This window comes from Scyliorhinus canicula, chromosome 9 (genome assembly GCF_902713615.1).
Source record: "Scyliorhinus canicula chromosome 9, sScyCan1.1, whole genome shotgun sequence".
Taxonomy (NCBI): Eukaryota; Metazoa; Chordata; class Chondrichthyes; order Carcharhiniformes; family Scyliorhinidae; genus Scyliorhinus; species Scyliorhinus canicula.
In genome coordinates this window covers 131,975,263-131,996,997 of record NC_052154.1, presented here as the reverse complement: position 1 = coordinate 131,996,997, position 21,735 = coordinate 131,975,263, and the positions used below count along the sequence as shown (strand labels likewise).

The 21,735-nt window shown below is 48.8% G+C and overlaps 1 protein-coding gene across 2 annotated transcripts in view; it reads right to left on the bottom strand.

Moving 5' to 3' along the window:
* Positions 1 to 21,735, bottom strand: part of LOC119971703 — a 157,250-nt gene that overhangs the window by 96,669 nt on the left and 38,846 nt on the right. Inside the window, exons 5-7 of one of the 2 annotated variants that reach the window (XM_038807611.1) lie at positions 19,286 to 19,399; positions 18,488 to 18,542; positions 14,027 to 14,191 (exon numbers count right to left, since the gene is read on the bottom strand). In XM_038807611.1, coding sequence (XP_038663539.1) covers positions 14,027 to 14,191; positions 18,488 to 18,542; positions 19,286 to 19,399 — 334 coding nt within the window. The remainder of the gene's footprint in view (positions 1 to 14,026; positions 14,192 to 18,487; positions 18,543 to 19,285; positions 19,400 to 21,735) is intronic. The other variant, XM_038807612.1, reaches the window with a different exon arrangement.

The following is a 21,735-nucleotide window of genomic DNA, read 5'->3' as shown; positions in this document are numbered from 1 at the left end:
TTACATTTGCACTGATGGGGGATGAAGGTGTGAATGTTAGATGGTTGATCTTCTGTTTGATCTTTTCTTTGTTTTTCGTGAGTTTATTTTCGGGCAATTGTGTTGGGTTCATTTTTCTTTTGCATATGTGTGTCCGAGCGGGGGGAACAATAGGTGGGAGAATGTCTGGCGCCATGGGCCGGGAGGCGTGGGGGGTCACCAAGCTAGTTGAGTGGGCTAGCTATTGGAAGCGCAGTGGGGGGTGAGCAGGTGTTATGCTTGTTGAAGGGGTTGGTTTACATAGTGCTGTTACTGGGGGGGGGGGGATGTTCTGCTGTGGGGGAGGGACTTTTGCAGTGGACAGAAAGGAGGTCGGGGGCGGAGGCTGCCGGAGGCGGGCCAACGGATGTGTGGGGCGCGAGCTGGTGACTGGCCCAAGAAAGGTGATGGCTGATCGGGGAAAGGGGGGGGGCATAAGCCCCCCAATCAAGCTGATCACCTGAAACTTAAGAGGGCTAGATGGGCCGGTTAAGAGGGCACACGTGTTCGCGCATTTGAGGGGACTGAAGGCGGACGTGGTAACGTTACAGGAGACACACCTTAGAGCAGGGGTGGGAAAACTACGACCCGCGGGCCGCATGCGGCCCGCCAAAGGTATTTCTGCGGCCCACCAAGTCATTTTAAAAAAATAATAATTTTTTTTAAAATGTTTTTTTTTAAGGTTAATGGGGGGGAGGCTGTTGGGTTACTTACTGGTATAGGGTGGATACATTGACTTGAGTAGGGTGATCATTGCTCGGCACAACGTCGAGGGCCGAAGGGCCTGTTCTGTGCTGTACTGTTCTATGTTCTATATGAGGCGCCCAGAATCATAACCGGGTGAAGTAATTATTTTACTTAATATACTATGCGGCCCTTTGTGAATTGTGAATTTCTGAATGTGGCCCTTGCACGGAAAAGTTTGCCCACCCCTGCCTTAGAGTAATGGATAAGATTAGATTAAAGAAGGGATGGGTCGGACAGGTTTTTCACTCGGGGCTGGACTCTAAGACTAGAGGGGTCGTGATCCTAATTAACAAGCGAGTGTCATTCGAGGCGGGAAGAATAGTTGCGGATGTGGGAGGCCGGTACATTATGGTCAGTGGGAAGCTGGAGGGGCTGCCGGTGGTACTAGTGAATGTGTACGCGCCGAATTGGGATGCTGTAGAGCTTATAAAGAGGATGTTGGGGAAGATCCCGGACCTGGATTCACATAAGTTGGTCATGGGGGCGGACTTTAATACAGTCATCGACCCTTGGCTAGACCGGTTGAGCTCAAGGACAGGCAGGGTGCCAGCAATGGCAAAGGAGCTAAAGGGGTTTATGGATCAAATGGGGAGGGGGAGTGGACCCATGGAGATTTGGGCAGCCGAGAGTGAAGGAGTTCTCCTTCTACTCACATGTGCATAAAGTGTGCTCCTGGATTGACTTTTTTATTTTGAACAGGGCTCTACTGACGGGTGTAGTGGACACGGGGTATTTGGCGATCACAATCTCGGATCATGCCCCGCACTGGTTGACCTACAGGTTAGCAAGGAGAGTAGCCAGCGCCCGCACTGGAGGCTGGACGTGGGACTTCTAGCTGATGAGGTGGTGTATGGACAGCTGAGGAAATGTATTCAGAACTTCGTGGAAGTTAACGACACAAGTGAAGTTTCGGCTGCGGTGGTCTGGGAGGCGGTGGTCTGGGAGGCATTGAAGGCAGTGGTTAGAGGGGTGCTGATCCCGATACAGGCCCACAGGGAGATGGCAGACAGAGCAGACGGACCGACTGATAAAGGAGATACTGCAGGTCGACAGGAGATATGCGGAGATCTCAGAGGCAGGGCTTCTAAGGGAGCGACGGAGGCTGTAGGTGGAGTTTGGCTTGTTAACTACAGGGAATGTGGTGGAGCAGCTGAGGAAGGCGAGGGGGTCGATTTATGAATATGGAGAGAAGGCCAGCAGAACGCTCGCGCAGAAGCTTAGAAAGAGGGAGGCAGGCAGGGAGATATGGAAAGGAAAGGACGGGAACCTGGTTGGAAATTCAGCAGGGGTTAATAAGGCGTTCAAAGAGTTTTACAGCAGGTTGTATGAGTCGGAACCCCCAGCTGGGCTGGAGGGGACGAGGCACTTTTTAGCAGGGCTGAGGTACCCGAAGGTGGACGGGGAGTTGGTAGAGGGGCTGGGGATCCCAATCGGGCTGGAGGAAATAGCAGAGGGCCTGAAGACCATGCAGTCGGGTAAAGCCCCAGGGCCGGCCGGGTACCCAGTGGAGTTCTATAAAAAGTTTTCTGGGATATTGGGGTCGCTGTTGATGAGGACATTCAATGAGGCAAGGGAGCGTGGGGTGCTTACCCCGACGATGTCACAGGCCACTATCTCATTGATCCTGAAGCGGGACATGGGCCCGGAGCTATGCGGGTCTTTTTTCCCCATAGAATTTACAGTGCAGAAGGAGGCCATTCGGCCCATCGAGTCTGCACTGGCTCTTGGAAAGAGCACCCTACCCAAGCCCATACCTCCACCCTATCCCCATAACCCAGTAACCCCACCTAACACTAAGGGCAATTTGGACCCTAAGGGAAATTTATCACGGCCAATCCACCTAACCTGCACATCTTTGTGCTGTGGGAGGAAACCGGAGCACCCAGAGGAAACCCACGCACACACGGGGAGAACGTGCAGACTCCACACAGACAGTGATGAACCTGGGACCCTGGAGCTGTGAAGCATTTGTGCTATCCACAATGCTACCGTGCTGCCCTAATAGGGTCCTATAGGGAGATATTCCTACTAAATGTAGACGCCAAACTGTTGGCCAAAATCTTGCCTCTAGGACTGAGACTGCGTTCCGGACGTGATTGGGGAGGACCAGACGGGATTCGTTAAGGGTAGGCAGTTGGCAGATATAGTAAGAAGTTTGCTAAATGTGATCATGATGCCCCCAGAAGGTAGGGACGTAGAGGTAGTGGTCGCAATGGACGCAGCGAAGGCATTTGATCGGGTGGAATAGGAATATCTGTGGGAGGTACTGGGGCAGTTTGGATTTGGAAGGGGCTTTATCAACTGGGTCTGGCTGCTGTATCAGGCTCCTGTTACGAGCATACGGATGAACAGGTCAACATCGGACTATTTCAGGCTGCACCGGGGGACGAGACAGGGATGCCCCCTCTCCCCACTGCTGTTTGCATTGGCCATAGAGCCGCTGGCAATTGCGCTGAGAGCCTCAAGGGGCTAGAAGGGGCTGGTCTGGGAGGAATGGAATGCAGAGTCTCGCTATACGCAGACAACCTGTTCCTATGTTTCGGACCCACTAGAAGGGATGGAAGAAATTATGAGGATTCTGGGGGAATTTGGCCAGTTTTAGGGTTATAAACCGAATATGGGGAAAAGTGAGATGTTTGCAATCCAGACAAGGGGGCAGGAGAGGCGATTGGGGGAGCTGCTGTTTTGGGTGGAAGGGGGAAACTTTCGGTACCTCGGCATTCAGATGGCACAGGAATGGGAACGGTTGCACAAACTAAATTTAGCCCTAGTAGTAGACAAATGAAGGACGATTTCTGAAGGTAGGACTCGCTCCCTTTGTCACTAGCTGGGAGGGTGCAGACATTGAAAATGATGGTCCTCCCGAGATTCCTGTTTGTGTTTCAGTGTCTCCCCATCCTTATTCCGCGGTCCTTCTTTAAACAAGTCAATAAGGTGATCATTGGCTTTGTAAGGCCAGGTTAGACCCCGCGAGTTAAAGGGGATGTTGGGGGGGGGGGGGGGGGGGGCGGGGGGGGGGGGGGGGGGGGGGGAGGGCAGGCCGGCGCTGCCGAACTTTAGTAATTATTATTGGGAGGCGAATATAGCCATGATCAGGATGTAGGTGGAGGGGGGAGGATCGGTGTGGGAGCGAGTGGAGACGGTATCGTGCAAAGGCACTAGTTTGGGGGCATTGGTAATGGCACTTCTGCAGTTCCCGCGTGGTGGCGGCCCTGAGAGTCTGGGGGCAATGGAGGAGACATGTGGGAGTGGAGGGAGCATCGGTCTGGTCTCCAATCTGCAATAATCACTGGTTTGCCCCGGGAAGGCTGGATGGAGGGTTACGGAGATGGCAGAGGGCATTGATCGAGAGGATGGGAGATATGTTTATAGAGGGGAGCTTTTCTAGCCTGAGGGAGCTGGATAAGAAATTTGGCTTGACGAGAGGAAATGAGTTTAGGTACCTGCAGGCGCAGGACTTCCTACGCAGGCAGGTCTCAACCTTCCCGTTCCTACCACCAAGGGGGATACAGGACAGGGTAGTTTCCAGAGTGTGAGTGGGAGAAGGGAAGGTTTCTGACATTTACAAGGAACTCATGGGGTCAGAGGAGAAGCAGACCGAGGAGTTGAAACACAAACTGGAAGAGGGGTTAGGAGGAGAGATAAAGGATGGTCGCTGGGCGGACGCGTTGAATAGAGTCAACGCGTCCACATCATGTGCCAGGCTCAGCCTGATACAGTTTAAGGTCGTTCAATGGGCTCACATGACAGTGGCTCGAATGAGCAGGTTCTTTGGGGTAGAAGATAGGTGGGCAAGATGTGCACGAGGGCCAGCGAACCATGTCCATATGTTCTGGATATGCCCGAAGCTTAGGGGATTCTGGCAGGGGTTTGCGGATGACATGTCCAGTGTGTTGAAAACAAGGGTGGCATCGAGTCCAGAGGTGGCGATTTCCGGAGTGTCGGAAGACCCGGGAATCCAGGAGGAGAAAGAGGCAGACGTTCTGGCCTTTGCTTTCCTGGGTGCCAGGAAACGGATACTATTAGCCTGGAGGGACTCAAAGCCCCCAAAGTCAGAGACCTGGCTAACTGACATGGCTAGCTTTCTGTCTGGAGAAAATGAAGTTCGCCTTGAGAGTGTCAATGTTAGGAGGTGGCAGCCGCTCGTCAACTTATTTGGGGAAAATTAACCGTCAGCGGAAGGGAGGAGGGGTCGGGGTTTTGTTTTGTTCAGAGTATGGGGTTAGCAAAGGTGGGACCTGTAAGGGAGGAAGGCGGCTTTTAAACTATGTTTATATTTTCATGTACATTGTTTATTCTGTTGTTGTTATAAAACCATAAATACCTCAGTAAAATGTTTACATAAAAAAAGTGTACGAATACACACCACCCGGGCAGATCCCACACACCGCTGCATTGAGCCACCTGTCTCTCTCCACAAGACTGCCGGTTCCCGCCTCGACAGAAGAAGTAGTAGCGGCCCTCCACTTCATCGATTCCTTGCCGGTCACAGCACCTCGCATAACAGAGTAGACTTGGATGCACCTACAGAAATCTAGGGTCCGATACATGGTCCAGTATGGGGGCCAAGACAGAACTTTGCCCAACTATCTGCAGGCTTATGCGACAAAGCTCCTGGAGCTGAGCATAGAGGACGGCGTCTTATTGTGAGGGACACAGATTGATGGTCCCGGAACACGATCATGCGCTCTTGTTGCAAGATCTCTACAGTGGACACCTCTGGGTATCCAAGATGAAGATGCTGGCCCACAGCAATGTCTGGTGGCCCAGGATAGACTTGGACATAGAGAAGGTGGCCCAGCGCTGTGGCCCGTGCCAGGAGAACCAACCAGAAAGCCGCACCGGCTGCGCCAATGCAACCTTGGCTGGGAAAACCTTTGTCCCGTGCCCACCTAGACTTCACCAGTCCATCCCAGGGGTTAACATTCCTCATCATGGTAGATGCCCACTCGAAGTGACTCGAGGTCCACAAGATACATACTGTGACCACAAAGACAACCATGGATAGGCTGCGTCACACATTCAGCATTCATGGAATACCCAAAGTGTTGGTGTCGGATAACAGCGCTGTGGTAAACCACTGTTACACCTGGATTAGGTGATGTAAGGTAGGACCTGTACTACAGGTTCGCCGGTAGCCCCTGCCTGCTGGCTCCACCCAGTGTCCTCCATTCAGCAGCCATTTCGCCAGCTGGTGTGGGAAGCCACACATCTTACTGCAATTAAGCCACAGTTGTATCCAACCTTAGTCTTTGTACAATTGATCGTGCATCAATTTATTGCAGTAAGATTTTCTAAAAGATGGACCTCTGAATCAAACCAGATCGCCTGCAGCTGGATCCGCAATCAAGCGACGCCAAAAAGGACTTTAATCACTGGCTAGCTTGCTTCGAGGCCTATATCAACTCAGCGACCACAACGGAGGCTCAGAAGATACAGATCTTGTACTCAAGGTTGAGCTTCAGCGTGTTTCCGCTGATCCAGGACGCCCCAAACTACGCAGACGCCATGGCGTCCTCAAAGAAAACTACGCACAGAAAACGAACACACTCTTTGCCAGGCACGTACTCACCACTCTCTCTCAACTCCCTGGTGAGTCCATAGAAGACTTCTGGCGGGCCCTAATCCCACTCGTCCGTTGCTGTGACTGACAGGCCGTTACGGCCACCGAACATTACAACCTTCTTATGCGCGATGCGTTTGTAACGGGGATTGGGTCGGACTTCATACGCCAAAGACTGCTAGAAGGGGCCACGCTCAACCTAGTTGAGACTAAAAAGCTAGCACTCTCCATGACAGTCCCTCACGTAATGCTCAGGCCTACCCCTCCGGCCGCGCGGCCCACCCCTCCTATCCCTCGTGAACCCCACAGACGGCCGCCCCAGCCAGGGCTTTACCCAGCCAGTACGCCTGCGCCACACGCCCACCCGCGCATTCCCGGGGTCCCCGATGTTACTGGCACCCCCGCCAGTGCTGCCCGGCCCGCGCTGCCATTTGCAAGGCTTGTGGCAAAAAGGGGCACTTCGCCGCGGTGTGCCAGGCCCGCGCAGTCGCCACTATCGCCCCCCCCCCCCCCCCGGCCGACCCACAATGGGTGCCACCATTTTGTCCCCGCAGGACTTTTAGGCGCCGCCATCTTGTCTTCCCCACGAGGCATGGACGCCGACAGCATTCTATGACCTGGGCCCCCTACGCTCTCCATCTTCTGACGCCAGAGACGACCGACCGCAGTTCGCCTCAGTGACAATTGACCAGTCTCGTCCGCACAACCTGGCCACCGCTTCGACCAGTGTGAGAATCAATCGTCACGTGACCTCTTGCCTGCTGGACTCCGGGAGCACCGAAAGCTTCATCCACCCGGATATGGTAAGGCGTTGCTCCCTCGCGGTCCACCCCGCCAATCAAAGAATCTCCCTGGCCTCCGGATCCCATTCCGTTGCGATCCAGGGGTTCTGCACGGTCACTCTCACGGTCCAGGGCGTAGAATTCAGCCGCTTCCGCCTCTACGTCCTTCCTTATCTCAGTGCTGCACTACTAGGCCTGCACTCCCAGTGCAATCTCCAGAGCCTTACCCTCAAATTCAGCGGGCCCCTACCACCCCTCACTGTGTGCGGCCTCGCGACCCTAAAGGTCGACCCACCCTCCCTCTTTGCCAATCTAACTCCGATTGCAAACCCGTTGCCACCAGGAGCAGACGGTACAGCACCCAGGACAAGACCTTCATCAGGTCCGAGGTCCAGCGGTTGCTTTGGGAAGGCATAATCGAGGCCAGCAACAGCCCCTGGAGAGCCCAAGTGGTAGTCGTTAAAACTGGGGAGAAACACAGAATGGTCGTGGACTACAGCCAGACCATCAATCGGTACACGCAGCTCGACGCGTACCCCCTCCCACGCATATCTGATATGGTCAATCAGATTGCGCAGTACCGGGTCTTCTGAACGATAAACCTCAAATCCGCCTACCACCAGCTTCCCATTCGTAAATCGGACCGTCCATACACTGCCTTCGAAGCAGACAGTCGTCTCTATCACTTCCTCAGGGTTCCCTTTGGATCACTAATGGGGTCTCGGTCTTCCAAAGGGAGATGGACCGAATGGTCGACCGGTACGGTTTGCGGGCCACCTTCCTGTACCTAGACAACGTCACCATCTGCGGCCACGATCAGCAGGACCACGACACCAACCTTGCCAAATTCCTCCACACCGCCACTCTCCTCAACCTGACCTACAACAAGGAGAAGTGCATGTTCAGCACAACCCGCTTAGCCATCCTTGGCTATGTGGTCCAGAACGGAGTTCTAGGGCCCGATCCCGACCGCATGCGCCCCCTCATGGAGCTTCCCCTCCACCGCTGCCCCAAGGCCCTCAAATGCTGCCTGGGGTTCTTTTCCTACAACACCCAGTGGGTCCCAAACTATGCAGACAAGGCCCGCCCACTCATTCAGTCCATCCATTTTCCCCTCTTGGCCGAGGCACAACAGGCCTTCGCCCGTATCAGAGCTGATATAGCCAAGGCCGGGATGCACGCAGTAGACCAGACACTGCCCTTCGAAGTAGAAAGCGACGCATCAGACATCGCACTTGCCGCCACCCTCAATCAGGCAGGCAGACCCATGGCATTCTTTTCCCGCACCCTTCATGCCTCAGAAATTCGGCACTCGTCCGGCGAAAAAGAGGCCCAAGCTATCAGTGAAGCTGTGCGGCATTGGAGGCATTACCTGGCCGGCAGGAGATTCACTCTCCTCACTGACCAACAGTCGGTAGCATTCATGTTTAACAACACGCAGCAGGGCAAGATCAAGAACGATAAAATCTTGTGGTGGAGAATCGAGCTCTCCACCTATAATTACGAGATTTTGTATCAGCCCGGTAAGCTCAACGAGCCCCCCGATGCCCTATCCCGAGGTACATGTGCCAGCGCACAAGTAGACCGACTCCGGGCCCTACATGACAGTCTTGTTCACCCGGGGGTCACACGATTGTACCATCTTGTCAAGACTCGCAATCTGCCCTACTCCGTCGAGGAAGTAAGGACAGTCACAGGGACTGCCAGGTCTGTGCGGAGTTCAAGCCGCACTTTTACCGGCCGGACCGTGCGTGCCTGGTGAAGGCCTCCCGCCCCTTTAAACGCCTCAGCGTGGATTTCAAAGGGCCCCTCCCCTCCACCGACCGAAACACGTATATTCTCAGTGTGGTCGACGAGTACTCCAGATTCCCCTTCGCCATCCCATGTCCCGATATGACGTCTGCCACCGTCATCAAAGCCCTAAACACAATCTTCGCACTGTTCGGTTTCCCCGCCTACATCCACAGTGACAGGGGATCCTCATTCATGAGCGATGTGCTGCGTCAGTTCCTGCTCAGCGGGGGTATCGCCTCCAGCAGGCCAACCAGCTATAATCCCCAGGGAAACGGGCAGGTAGAGAGGGAGAATGGGACGGTATGGAGGGCCGTCCAACAGGCCCTACGGTCCAGGAACCTCCTAGCCTCTCGCTGGCAGGAGGTCCTCCCTGATGCACTACACTCCATCCGGTCACTACTGTGCACCGCTACGAATAACACACCCCATGGACGTCTTTTTGCCTTCCCCAGGAAGTCCACATCCGGGGTGTTGCTTCCGACTTGGCTCGCAACTCCAGGACCGGTCCTGCTCCGTAGGCACGTCCGACTCCACAAGGCGGACCTGTTGGTGGATAGGGTGCACTTGCTCCATGCCAACCCCCAGTATGTCTATGTGGCGTACCCCGACGGCCGCCAAGGTACTGTCTCCCTCAGAGACCTGGCACCAGCAGGTTCCACCCATACACACTTCTGCGGCCCGGCGCCATCCTCCCCTCCCCCGGCGCTCCCAACATTAACCCCACCAGGACCATCCCTCCTTCCCCCGCCCACGGCAGAGGATGAAGAGGATTTTGGCACACTCCCGGAGTCATCCAACATCAGGCCAGCATCGACATCGCCGCCACCGCTACGTCGCTCCCAGCGGAACGTCAAGGCACCAGACCGGCTGAATCTCTAACTGGCACCGGACTTTCAAAGGACATTTTTTTTCCCCTGATAAAACACTGTACATGAATTCACTACTGTATATAGTTCTCCACCACCCCCGCCGGACTCATTTTTGACAGGGGGTGAATGTGGTAAATCACTGTTACACCTGTATTAGGTGATGTAATGTAGGACCTGTACTACAGGTTCGCCGGTAGCCCCTGCCTGCTGGCTCCGCCCAGTAGGAGTATAAATATACATGTCCTCTACTCAGCAGCCATTTCGCCAGCTGCTGTGGGAGGTCACACATCTTACTGCAATAAAGCCACAGTTGTATCCAACCTTAGACTTTGTACAATTGATCGTGCATCAAGCGCCACATTTACCAGCAAGGAATTAGTCATTCATGGCCTCGAACAGATTTCAGCATGTACAGACCTCCCAGTATCACCCAGCCTCAAATGGTTTGGCTGAGTGGGCAGGCCAAACCTTCAAAAGGGCAATGAAGAAACTGACTACAGTGTCATGGGGGACATGACTGGCCCGTTTCCTCTTCGGTTACCGGAAGACCCCCTCATGCTACCACAGGTGTGGCACCAGCAGAATTGCTAATGGGATGTCAGTTCCAGATCCGCTTCAGCCTAGTCATCCCAGAAATAGGCGCTCGGAACCACCAGAGGCAGGACTGCGAGACGGACACAGGGTGAAACTCTCAATGGCGCAATTTCAAACTGGGGGTTGTTGAATACGTGTGCAATTTCAGCACTGGCGCCACATGGGTCCCATGGGGTTTAATAAAGTATAAATGCTGAGAGGGATTTTCTGTCATTCTAAAAGTTAAACTACATTTCTGTAGTTTAGAGAGTAGGTTGCCCACAGAATAGTGTTTAGACAAATGTTGCCTTTAGCTATTCACAGTAAAAGTCTTAAAACTTGAAACCTTCTCGTGTGATTCTTCCAGTCAGCCACTGGAAATCTGAATATTTTTCTCAAAGTTAACAGCCTCCACTTGGATCATTTAATGACCAGGAAGCCAACGGTATAAATAACAAGGGATTTATTCAATTTAATGTAAAGTCTGTCCACGGCGGTAACTATTTACTATCCCTGTCGGGACAACCAACATACCGGTCCCTGCTTGGGACAGCTTTTATTTTATTTCATAAATTTAGAGAACCCAATTATTTTTTTACAATTAAGGGGCAATTCAGTGTGGCCAATCCACCTAACTTTCACATTTTTGGGTTGTGGGGGTGAAACCTACGGAGACACGGGGAGAATGTGCAAACTCCACACAGACAGTTACCTAGGGCCGGGATTGGACCCGGGTCCTCAGCACCATAGACAGCAGTGCTAACCACTGGGCCACCATGCTGCCCTTGGGCCGACTTTCATGTTCGATCTTACAAGCCCCAGCTAATGTGGAAGCTCGTTTTCCACAAACCCCACAGGGAGATCAATTACAGTTTATTTGTGGCCTTGTGGGGATTATTACAGATCAGAACACGTTTCCAAGATAAATCAGTAAAACGGGGAATAGCAGGAAACTGACAGAGCTCCTGAGAAATTTTGGCCTCAGTGATATTGAGCTCTGTTCATAAAGGGTCTGTACTACAATTGACAAAAGAATCAATGGCAACATGAGGAAAAACATTTTTACATAATGTAAGATTATTAGGTCACAAACAAGAATACAAATCGTTAAAAGCTAACTTTATTTAAAAACCTAACATCTAACCTTGTAGATTAGTTACATTTAACTTTGTAGGATATTATAGTGAGAAGTAGAGCACAGTATAAAAGATAGAGGCCAAGGAAGAGGGGTTTTGGGAGTCTATGTTAAGTTACAAAGAACTCACTCACAGCATAAGGACAAGACCTTGAATACTGTGTGAATAAACTGCTCATGTTAGAATGGAATGTAGATGTTTTTCTCTACCAGATAATGAAACGTGGCATGTAAAAGCTTTGAGATACAAAGGACATTATTTATTTAAATATGTAAGCTTAGCAACAGTTATGTAAATTATTCCTGGTTGATCAACAAAAGTATCTTCACATGAATGGATAAAGATGATTGGCTTGAGGAAGGGGTTAACTGGATAACAGCCAGAATAAAGGCAGTTTGCCTTCACCGCGGCAGAGAAAAAGACCACCTGAGGCAATAAGAGAATTAGACAAAAGACAAGGGAGTGAGAGAGAGAGGGCGCGAGAGAGACAGAGAAAGGGGAAGTGAGAAGGGAAGAGAGAGAGAGCAAGTAAGAGAGAGAGTGAGAAAGGGGAAATGAGAGAGAGGGGAAGAAAGAGCGAGAGAAAGGGGAAGTGAGAGGGGAAGAAAGAGGGAAAGGGGGAGAGCGAATAAGGTTATTTCGGGCTTTGTGTGGGTAGGTAAAACCCCGTGATTGAAGAAAGTGTTGCTGGAGCGCAGTCGGGGTGAGGGTGGGTTGGCACCGCCGAATTTCTGCAACTGCTACTGGGCGGCTAATATAGCCTGATTAGGAAGCGGGTTGCCAGCCCGATACTCCACAAGTCCGGAGGTAGTGGCGGCTCTGAGAATCTGGGGGCAGTGGAAGAGAGATAAGAGAGTGGAGGGAGCATCAGTTTCGACCTCGAATTTTGATAATCATTGGTTTGTACTGGGTAGGCTGGATGGTGGATTCCGGAGATGGCAAAGGGCAGAAATTAGAAGGATGGGGGATCTACTTATAAGCAGAAGCTTCCCCAGCTTGAAAACCGTGGAGGAAAAATTTGAATTGCCAGCATGGAATGGGTTTAGATATTTGCCGGTGCGAGACTTCTCGAGAAAGTAGGTTCCGGCCTTTCCGCCGCTACCGACACGGGGGATACAGGATAGAGTCATCTCCAGTACCTGGGTGGGAGGGGGGAAGGTATCAAATATTTACTAGGAGCTTTCAGAGGCGAGGAAATTCCACTGGAGGAGCTTAAGGGCAAATGGGAGGATGAGCTAAGAGGAGAGATAGAGGCGGGTCTGTGGGCGGATGCCCTAAGCAGGGTTAATACATCCTCATCATGTGCCAGGCTTAGCCTGATACAATTTAAGGTAGTCCACCGGGCACACATGACAGTGGCTCGGATGAGTAAGGTTTTAGGGGTAGAGGACAGGTGTGCGAAGTGCACGGGAAGCCCAGCAAATCATGTCCACATGTTTTGGGCATGCCCGAAGCTTAGAGGGTTTTGGCAGGGTTTTGCTAAGGCAATGTCCACGGTCCACGGGTGGTGCCGAGTCCGGAGGTAGCGATCTTTGGAGTGTCAGAAGAGCCGAGTGTTCAGGGGGCGAAAGAGGCCGACGTCTTGGCCTTTGCCTCCCTGGTAGCCCGGAGACTGATCTTATTAATGTGGAGGGACTCGAAGCCCCGAGAGAGAGAGAGAGACAGAGAGACAGAGAGAAGGCGAGGAGGGAGGGACAGAGAGAGAGAGAGAGAGAGAGAGAGAGAGAGAGAGAGAGAGGCAAAGAGACACAAAGACCAAAACTGTGTGAGACCAGTTTGTGCACATGTCATCCAGATCTTACATGGGTATATTCTGCATGAAAATATTAATCACTGCCATAGTAATAAAAGCAAATTACTGCATATGCTGGAATCTGAAACAAAACAGAAAATACTGGACAATCTCAGCAGGTCTGACAGCATCTGTGGGGAGAAAAGGGAGCTAAAGTTTGAGTCTGGATGGCTCTTTGTCAAATCTCACACCTGCCAAGTTTGTTGACATGATTCATCTGAGAATCAATAAACTTGTTCTGACTGTCTCAAGTAAGTTGATTCACTCCAAAGTTTTTCTAACTTGTCTGTTCCTGCCTTAAAGGAGCGCAAAGACCCCAAAATCTTACAGTAGTGAAAGATTAGAATCACGAGTGCACTGTTCAAGGGTGTGGTGGAGGGAGATTCATCATGGCTTTCAAAAGAGGATTGGATTATAATCTTAAACGGGCTATGGTGAAAAGGTGAGGAAAAGAGACAGGAACTGGAAGCACTGGCAGCATGTTCATTTTTATTGTCTGCACTCTTCCCACCAGGCAGAGTGGGAGCGAGTCCCATCTCCGTAGGTTCCTCTTCACCTCCTCCACCAGGCTGGACAGGTTCCACTTATGGAGCTGTGCGCAGTCATGGTATATCTGGGTCCCCAGGTATCTGAACTTGTTTTGGGCCAGTTTAAATGCACACCCCGGTTCATCGGGAATATTACACTCTTGCTCAGGTTTAATTTGTATCCCGAGGGGGCTCTGAACTCGCTCTGGAATTCCGTTAACTTACCCAACTGGTGAGGGGGTTTGAGACGTACAGGAGCAGGTCATCTGTAGAGTGAGAGACACCCTGTGCTCTCTGTCTCCTCTCTGAATGCCGATCTTCATCCCCAAATCCTTCTTCGCCGGGGAGGATAAACATGGCCTTCATCTGGACTGGAAAGAATCCTAGGATCTGTAAAACCATCGTACAAAGGGGGTGGTGTATTGGGGGCTTAGCTCTGCAGAATTGCCCGTTCTACCACTGGGCAGCGAACACAAAGAAGGTGCATGGTTGTTGGGAGAGCCGGAGGCAGAATGGGTGGAGAAGGAGGGGGCCTCCTGTATTGGGATGTCCCTTTAGGCACTGGCCACCACCCTATTCGCATTCCCCCCCAGCCAAGTACTCGAGAAACCTGGTGGTCATAGCCACTTTAAGACTTGGAACCAGCTCATACGCCACTTCAAACTCAGTAGTGTGTCTGCTGCGGCCCATCTGCAGAAACCATAGATTTGTCCTGGAGAAAATAGAAGCCACCTACAAAATGTGGAGAAAGGATGAAGCTGGACCAACAGTAAGGGGCCTGTAGGTGGATAGTAATATGGCAACCCTGGGAGAACTAGCAGAGAAGCTTCAGCTCCAGAAAGGGAATGAACTCCAAACCTGCAGCTATGGGACTTCCTACGCAAGGAGACTACAGCGTTTCCCCAGACACCCGGACACACCGGGTGTCTGGTGAAGAGGTAAAGGCCCCACTGGACAAAACACGAGAAAGAACTCGGCATAGAGATAGGGGGAGGACTCTGGATTGAAGCATTGCACAGGGTAAACTCCACCTCCTCATGAGCAGGGCTGAGCCTCACACAGTTAAAGGTGGGGCACAGGGTGCACCTGACCAGAACACATGAGTGGGTGCTTCCCGGAGGTGGAGGATAAGTGCAAGCGGTATCAGGGGGGTCCGGCCAACCACACCCACACATTCTGACCCTGCCCAAAACCCACCACATTCAAGAAGACCTCCTTCTTCTTGGCCATATCCTAAGTGATGGGGGTAAAAATGGAGCCATGCCCTTTAGTGCAGTCTTTGGGGTGTCAGAGCATCCAGGACTCTTGATGGGGAGAGGGGCCTGTTCTTGAAAATACAGAAAAATGTGTCATTTGAAACATGGAAGTCTGGCAATATCTGGTCTGAGAGAAACATGAGAGGATACAGGGAAAAATTCCACAAAAGGTTAATAGCAACTGCAAAGAGCAGGATTATAAAATGCAGATTCTTTCTCACAAGCAGGCTTAGCAAACACACAGGATTCATGTAATAAGCTAAAACAATGGCTCACACCTTCATTGAATGTAACTATCTTAGGAAGTATTTGGAAAAGCATGGATGAGAATTTCAATTGAATTAAGTGACAAATGTTTAAAACAGGCAGGTCTTTCAAGTCATAACCAAGTGAAATTTTAGCATACAGTTAAAAGTAAAGGTTTCACACCTTCATTGAAATTAAGTCTCTTAGTAAACAGCTGGAAAGGATGGATGATGCTCAGTCGAATTTGGTGTCAATTCTAAGTGTGAAATTCGACTAACATCAAGTCAATTAAAAGAAAATTGGAGACGACCTGTCTATGAGAGACATAATTTAAAGTCAAAATCAAAGGCAAAGTTATGAACTGGGGACAATTGGAAAATTTAATTATTCAAATGTCAGAAATTAAAAATAACACCTATTGAAACCAAAGCATCTTTGAATATCACAAAGGAACTTTGAACATCACAAAGGACAATGTAATCAGATCTGAGGGGTGAGGCCATGCCAAAATGAATACTTAGTTGTATTAGAATGTTTACATCAAAGATACTTTTTGACAATCAAAGTGAAATAAGTTAATTTACAATAAGGCTCTAAAAACTTAATAATTGTTAGAAAGAGAATATAAACCCAGGGAACAGAAGCAAAAGTAGCAACAGGAGGGGAGGAGAACTCAGAGAGAGGAGAGAAGCATATTTCAGCTCTCACAGCTCGGTCATGGGAAACACAAGACAAGCAGCCGAGCTTAAACAGGAAGACTAGAATTTAAACAGGAGTCAGAGTCAGCTGAGAGATAGCTAGCAGAGCCAGCTCTTATAGCTCAGTACATGGATCAACAAGACACAGTAGCAGAGTTAACCAGCGAATACATCCCAAGAAGACCAGACTTTAAGATTGATTGTCAAGGTGGGCCTGAAGGTCCCTTCAACCAACCAGCAGGATCCAGAAGCAAGATCTTTTTACCTTTCTGTAAAGAAAGTGTTTGCAGCTTTTAAAAGAAAAAATATAATAATAAAATAACAACCTGAAAAAGTGTTTTTTTCCTAAAGTCTACTTTACTTACTTAGCAATGCAGGACCCAGGACATCAATGCTACTAAGTGGTAAGTAGATAAAATCTTCAGTGAAGGTATGGGTTATACCGGGGAATAACTTGAAAATATAGTTTGACCTGAATAGCCCCCACCAAAGCCTGCATTGGAGTCAGGGAGTGAGAATCCCTGTTCACCATTTAGAATGTCGGCCCTTTTTGGTATCGGGGGAATTCTAAGAATAGTGGCGAGTTTTCAAAAACATGCCGAAGCCCTTGCCTTCGCCTTCCTGATTGTCCAGCGGAGACTCCTGCTTGGATGGAGGTCAGCAGTGCCATCCACGGCCTCATACTGGCTATCCAACCTAACAGAGTTCCTAAAACTAGAAAATACGCCAGCGGGCAGCGCGGTGGCACAGTGGGTTAGCACTGCGGCCTCACGGCGCCAAGGTCCCAGGTTCGTTCCCGGCTCTGGGTCACTGTCCATGTGGAGTTTGCACATTCTCCCCGTGTTTGCGTGTGTTTCGCCCCCACAACCCAAAAACGTGCAGGCTAGGTGGATTGGCCACACTAAATTGCCCCTTAATTGGAAAAAATGAATTGGGTACTCTAAACTTACAAAAACAAAGAAAATGCACCAGAGGATGTTGCCCACAAACGGCAACACTGCCATACCACCATGCGATTCCCATCTCCTGTTTTGCTTCCCCCTGGGGTACAGTACTCAGTGGGTATCTGCCACCTCAGGTTACTAAGTGCCACCTCTGAATATATGTTTAACGTGCTGGTTACAATGATGTAAATAAGCCACTTTTCCTTTTTTTTGGTATGTTTTTAAGTAAGTCTAAATCTAGATCCCATTTTGGGTAAGTAGAGTAAAATGGTATAATGTATTTATAACTTTTGTAATGATTGATGCAACTGTGTAATTGAATTATATGTTTCACAGATTTGCCTGTCATAAACAAAAAACTTCAATAAATACTTCTTTAAAAAACTACCAAAAGATGCTAAATACAACCTGGGAGTAATCGGCAAATTAATGGGTTTGGTCATTAGGAATAAACTTGAGAATTTATATTCATCTATCTGGTAAATAGCAGTTTTGGGAAGGATAAACTAAAAATGAGAGCAAAATACTGCAGATGCTGGAAACCTGAAATGAAAACAGAAAATGCTGGAAAAACTCAGCAGGTCTGGCAGCATCTGTGGAGAGAGAAACAGAGTTCATGTTTTAAGTTTGATACAGATATCTGAGATCCCCATTTTCAGCACAGGGCAAACAGTGAACCTCCGCTCTTCAGGTTTGTAGGGCTTAATAACACACAGTTTTGTGATGAAAACCATTTTTTTGCTAGCTGTAGTCTACACTGACTGGAGTTTCAAAGCATGTTTCTTTTGAGCCAGTCCCCAGCTGAAACAGAAACTAAGTTCCTGGTTTCTGAGCAGGGGTTTCTTAATTGAATTTCCTGTGACTGTGACATCAGTCTTCTGAGAAATAAGCCTGTGGTTTTTGTTGTAGGGAAACGGAAGCTGGTTGGGGGGGAAAAAACAGCTCAGCGATTGAATTTCATAACAGACACATATACTCTTGGATCTTCCATGTTTTTCACTGCTAGTGATCAGAACAAAAAGCCAGGTGAATAGCCCAGACTCGTTGAGAAGCAGGGTGATTTTTACCACAGCTGACCATATTGTGTACCAGATATGGTATTGAGTGGTCAGACGAAGGTGACTCGAGGAAGCTACACCATCAGGACTGTGGTAAACTGAGTGAAGGATGTTCGACACAGTGCACCTTTTTGTTGATAACCAGAATTCAGATGGAATATAGCTTGATGATCAAATTCTGTGTCGGGGAAGGAGCTAACTCTACTTGAGGAAGCCAGAATTGTGAAAGATGTTGTGGATTGCTCTGGTATCATACCCGCTGGGGAAACAGCCAGTAAATCGGAGACTTATCAGCTATTTAAGGTGTATTTTGTCATTCCTTGTTACAAATCTTGGCCGTTGGTTTCTTCCATCTTGGTCCTTTTGAAAGATGGTTTCTTTCACATTATTGGTCACCACATGATTGTAATAGTTTTGATTGGCTAACCAGCATTGTCTCGCAAACGTGCTCTCAACTCAAAAGAATTTTATGGAGGCAACTTACATGACCATCAAGTAGCTGTAGTCGCTTCACTGCTATACCCAGCTGATGCTTTTTCCTGAAAATGTAAAACAGAAAGCTTTTAGTATGTAGCAACTACTTGCACCACCAGGAGCAGACCTGAATCATAGAATTTACAATGCAGAAATAGGCCATTCAGCCCATCGAGTCTGCACCGGCCCTTGAAAGAGCACCCTACCTAAGCCCACGCTCCACCCTATCTCCATAACCCAGTAACCCCACATAACCCTTTTTTGGACGTTAAGGGAAATTTTGCATGGCCAATCCACCTAACCTGCATATCTTTGGACTGTGGGAGGAAACCGGAGCGCCCGGACGAAACCCACGCAGACACAAGGAGAAAGTGATGCAAACGCCACACAGTCACCGAGACCAGAATTGAACCCGGGTCCCTGGAGCTGTGAGGTAGCAGTGCTAACCACCGTGCCACTGTGTCACCCCAGTATTATCTTTTGGACCTCATTTTAGAGTGCCATGGTGCTATTCAGCTGACGGTTTGAAGTGGGCAGTGGCCCTATCTGTGCAACTTCAGGCAGATGGGATTCCTGTTCTGCTCTGCCTTTGAGCTGGCAGTTCAAGGCTTGCAACTTTGTCTTTAAGACATCTTTAAATCACATGGTTGAGAGTGGTGGACAAACTGTCCTGTATATCTGAAACATGTTACAGTCCTGCATTTACTCTCTTTCAGTGTGACTTGCACAGTGCCATACAGTTGTGATATCTTTATCCACCAGTCCAAACAGGCACATTTTTCATTATGCCGATAACAGGCATCCATACCTTTCACGATCTGCATATAACAACTCCAGATTTTCTTTCTTCTGTTCCCATGGAGCAGCATAGAAACGTACAAGGCGGATCAACTCGGTGGTCGGAATGTACAAGTCAGAAACACTTGAGTCATCAGAAAACAAAAGGGCGAATATTAATGGGGAAAATTAAAACAGGAAGTGAACAAACTCCTGCTGCCTCATGAAATAATTCCTCCTTCCCGAAAACAACAAAGGATAGGAACAGTAAAAGATCTAAAAAGTGAAATCTTGCCTATTGGTTTCTTCCATTGTGTTCATTTGGGAAGCTTGCTTCTTTAACGTTATTGGTCTCCACGGAGATTGTAACAGTCGTGATTGACTAACTAGCATTTTCTGGCTAACTCGCCTCTATAATGAACTTTATGGGAAAATTTACATGGCCATCAAGTAGTTGCAGTCTCCTCACTGCCACACACAGCTGATTTTAGTTGAATGACCCAAGTGAAGGGTCAAGACACAGTGAAGGGATCTTTGGTAAAGTTGAAAAGAGTAAGATTAAAAAGGAGGTGATGTGAAGCTTGAGTTATAAAAGCCTGTTGATTGTATGAAAAAGAAAAGATTGAAGAAAATAATTCCATTGTTTTGAAATCCTGGTAGAGAATGAGGTAAATTTTCACTCTTATGAACAGGTGGAAAAATGGCGGTAGCAGTCTCACCCATTTTACATCGTTGTCAATAGGAATTAAAACCAAATACTGTAAAGGAAATCTAGGTAGTATATAAAAGGCGGCTAGCCCCATCTATCAATTAAAATACACCCTAATTAGTTAGTGTGATTACTCTGTTTTCAACACATCAAGGGAACATGGACAGTAATAAAATAGTTATCTGCATCCCACTGCACACAGCCAATCCCTATAGGTCCAGCACATTTATTGGACCCACTTTCCTTTAAAAGCCCGCTGGTAAATATCAGGCAGAGAACTCAAGCGTGCTGCACATTATCTGGTCTGAGCCTCTCTGTAAATCCAGGTTCAGGTCATTTACATAGGTCTGACATTTTATTGGCAGAGTCCTTCACCTGGACAGAGGCTTGGATCAGCATAGGGGTGGAAAGTCAACTGTGTTCTGCAACAGCAGCAGTCATTACCACTGACTTTCTGCCTCCAATGTTAATTATGTTGGTCCAGTTTGTGCTCCAAACGTTTTGCAGGATCCACCTCAGATCTTCCAATTAAGCTCTTGATCATCCCTAAGGTATAAATTCTGATAAGGAGAGATACAAGGCAAAAGGCACAATCACACTACTCCATCCTTAGTAGAAGTATGGAAGAGATTCAGTGTCATGGGTCACTAATATTTTTCTTCTACTTTACATCTGGAAAATAAATGTACCACAAGCACAAATGTACCCCCCAGCACAAAACTGAAGAAATTTGATTCCCCTATCTTCAATGGAAGAATCTAGTACTGAGGGGAGGTATCCGCTAGTTGTTAAATAAAGAGGAAACAAATTACAAAAAAGTTATACCATTAAAAACTAGAGTCAGTTCAATAGATGTCAGATGCATCAAGTACCTTACCCAAATGAAATGAAAAATGAAATGAAATGAAAAATGAAATCGCTTATTGTCACGAGTAGGCTTCAATGAAGTTACTGTGAAAAGCCCCTAGTCGCCACATTCCGGCGCCTGTCCGGGGAGGCTGGTACGGGAATCGAACCGTGCTGCTGGCCTGCTTGGTCTGCTTTAAAAGCCAGCGATTTAGCCTTGTGAACTAAACCAGCCCCTATATGGCCATTCTTTATCTGCGAGGACAGTAAAGGACAATTTTAATGGATGTCAACCTATTTAAAGAAAATAATACTCGCACTCTGATTCTGAAAGTAGAGTTGCAGTCTTGTTTGTTTGTTCTATGCAGAAATGGTGAAATTTTGAGTCAGGCATCATCTCAGGTGTCTAATGCTGCCACCTAAAATTGGTATGTGCCAATTCAATATATGCAAATGAAGTTTAAACTGGTTTATATACTCAAATACAACTTTCAACAACTTTAGTATGCTACCCATCAGTCTACAATACACCCAAAAATCACAGGTAGGTGGGGTTATGTACAATGGTGTTAAAGGAATCCTGGGTATTAAACTTTCCAAAATATCATCTGGCTTAACCTACACTGGAATTTTAACCAGGGGCTTCTTGGAAACTTTAGTTTGGATTTTTGACTGCAATGATTGGGATGTGATTGTGGCTGGAAGCAAAGGATGAGCAGGAGCACCAGATAACAGCCTAGAGACTTGCAGCTGTAGAGAAGAGGCAGAAGGCGGGGGTTTGCATGAGGCCTTGTCCCACTGAGATATATGGGCAAAAAGTTTCATCCCTGCTGTCAATCACAAACATGGATACCACTGGAAGCCGATCCTCTCAATGGAAATATACCTCAAAATGGCACATGTAAAACAACAGCCGTTTCAGGCAG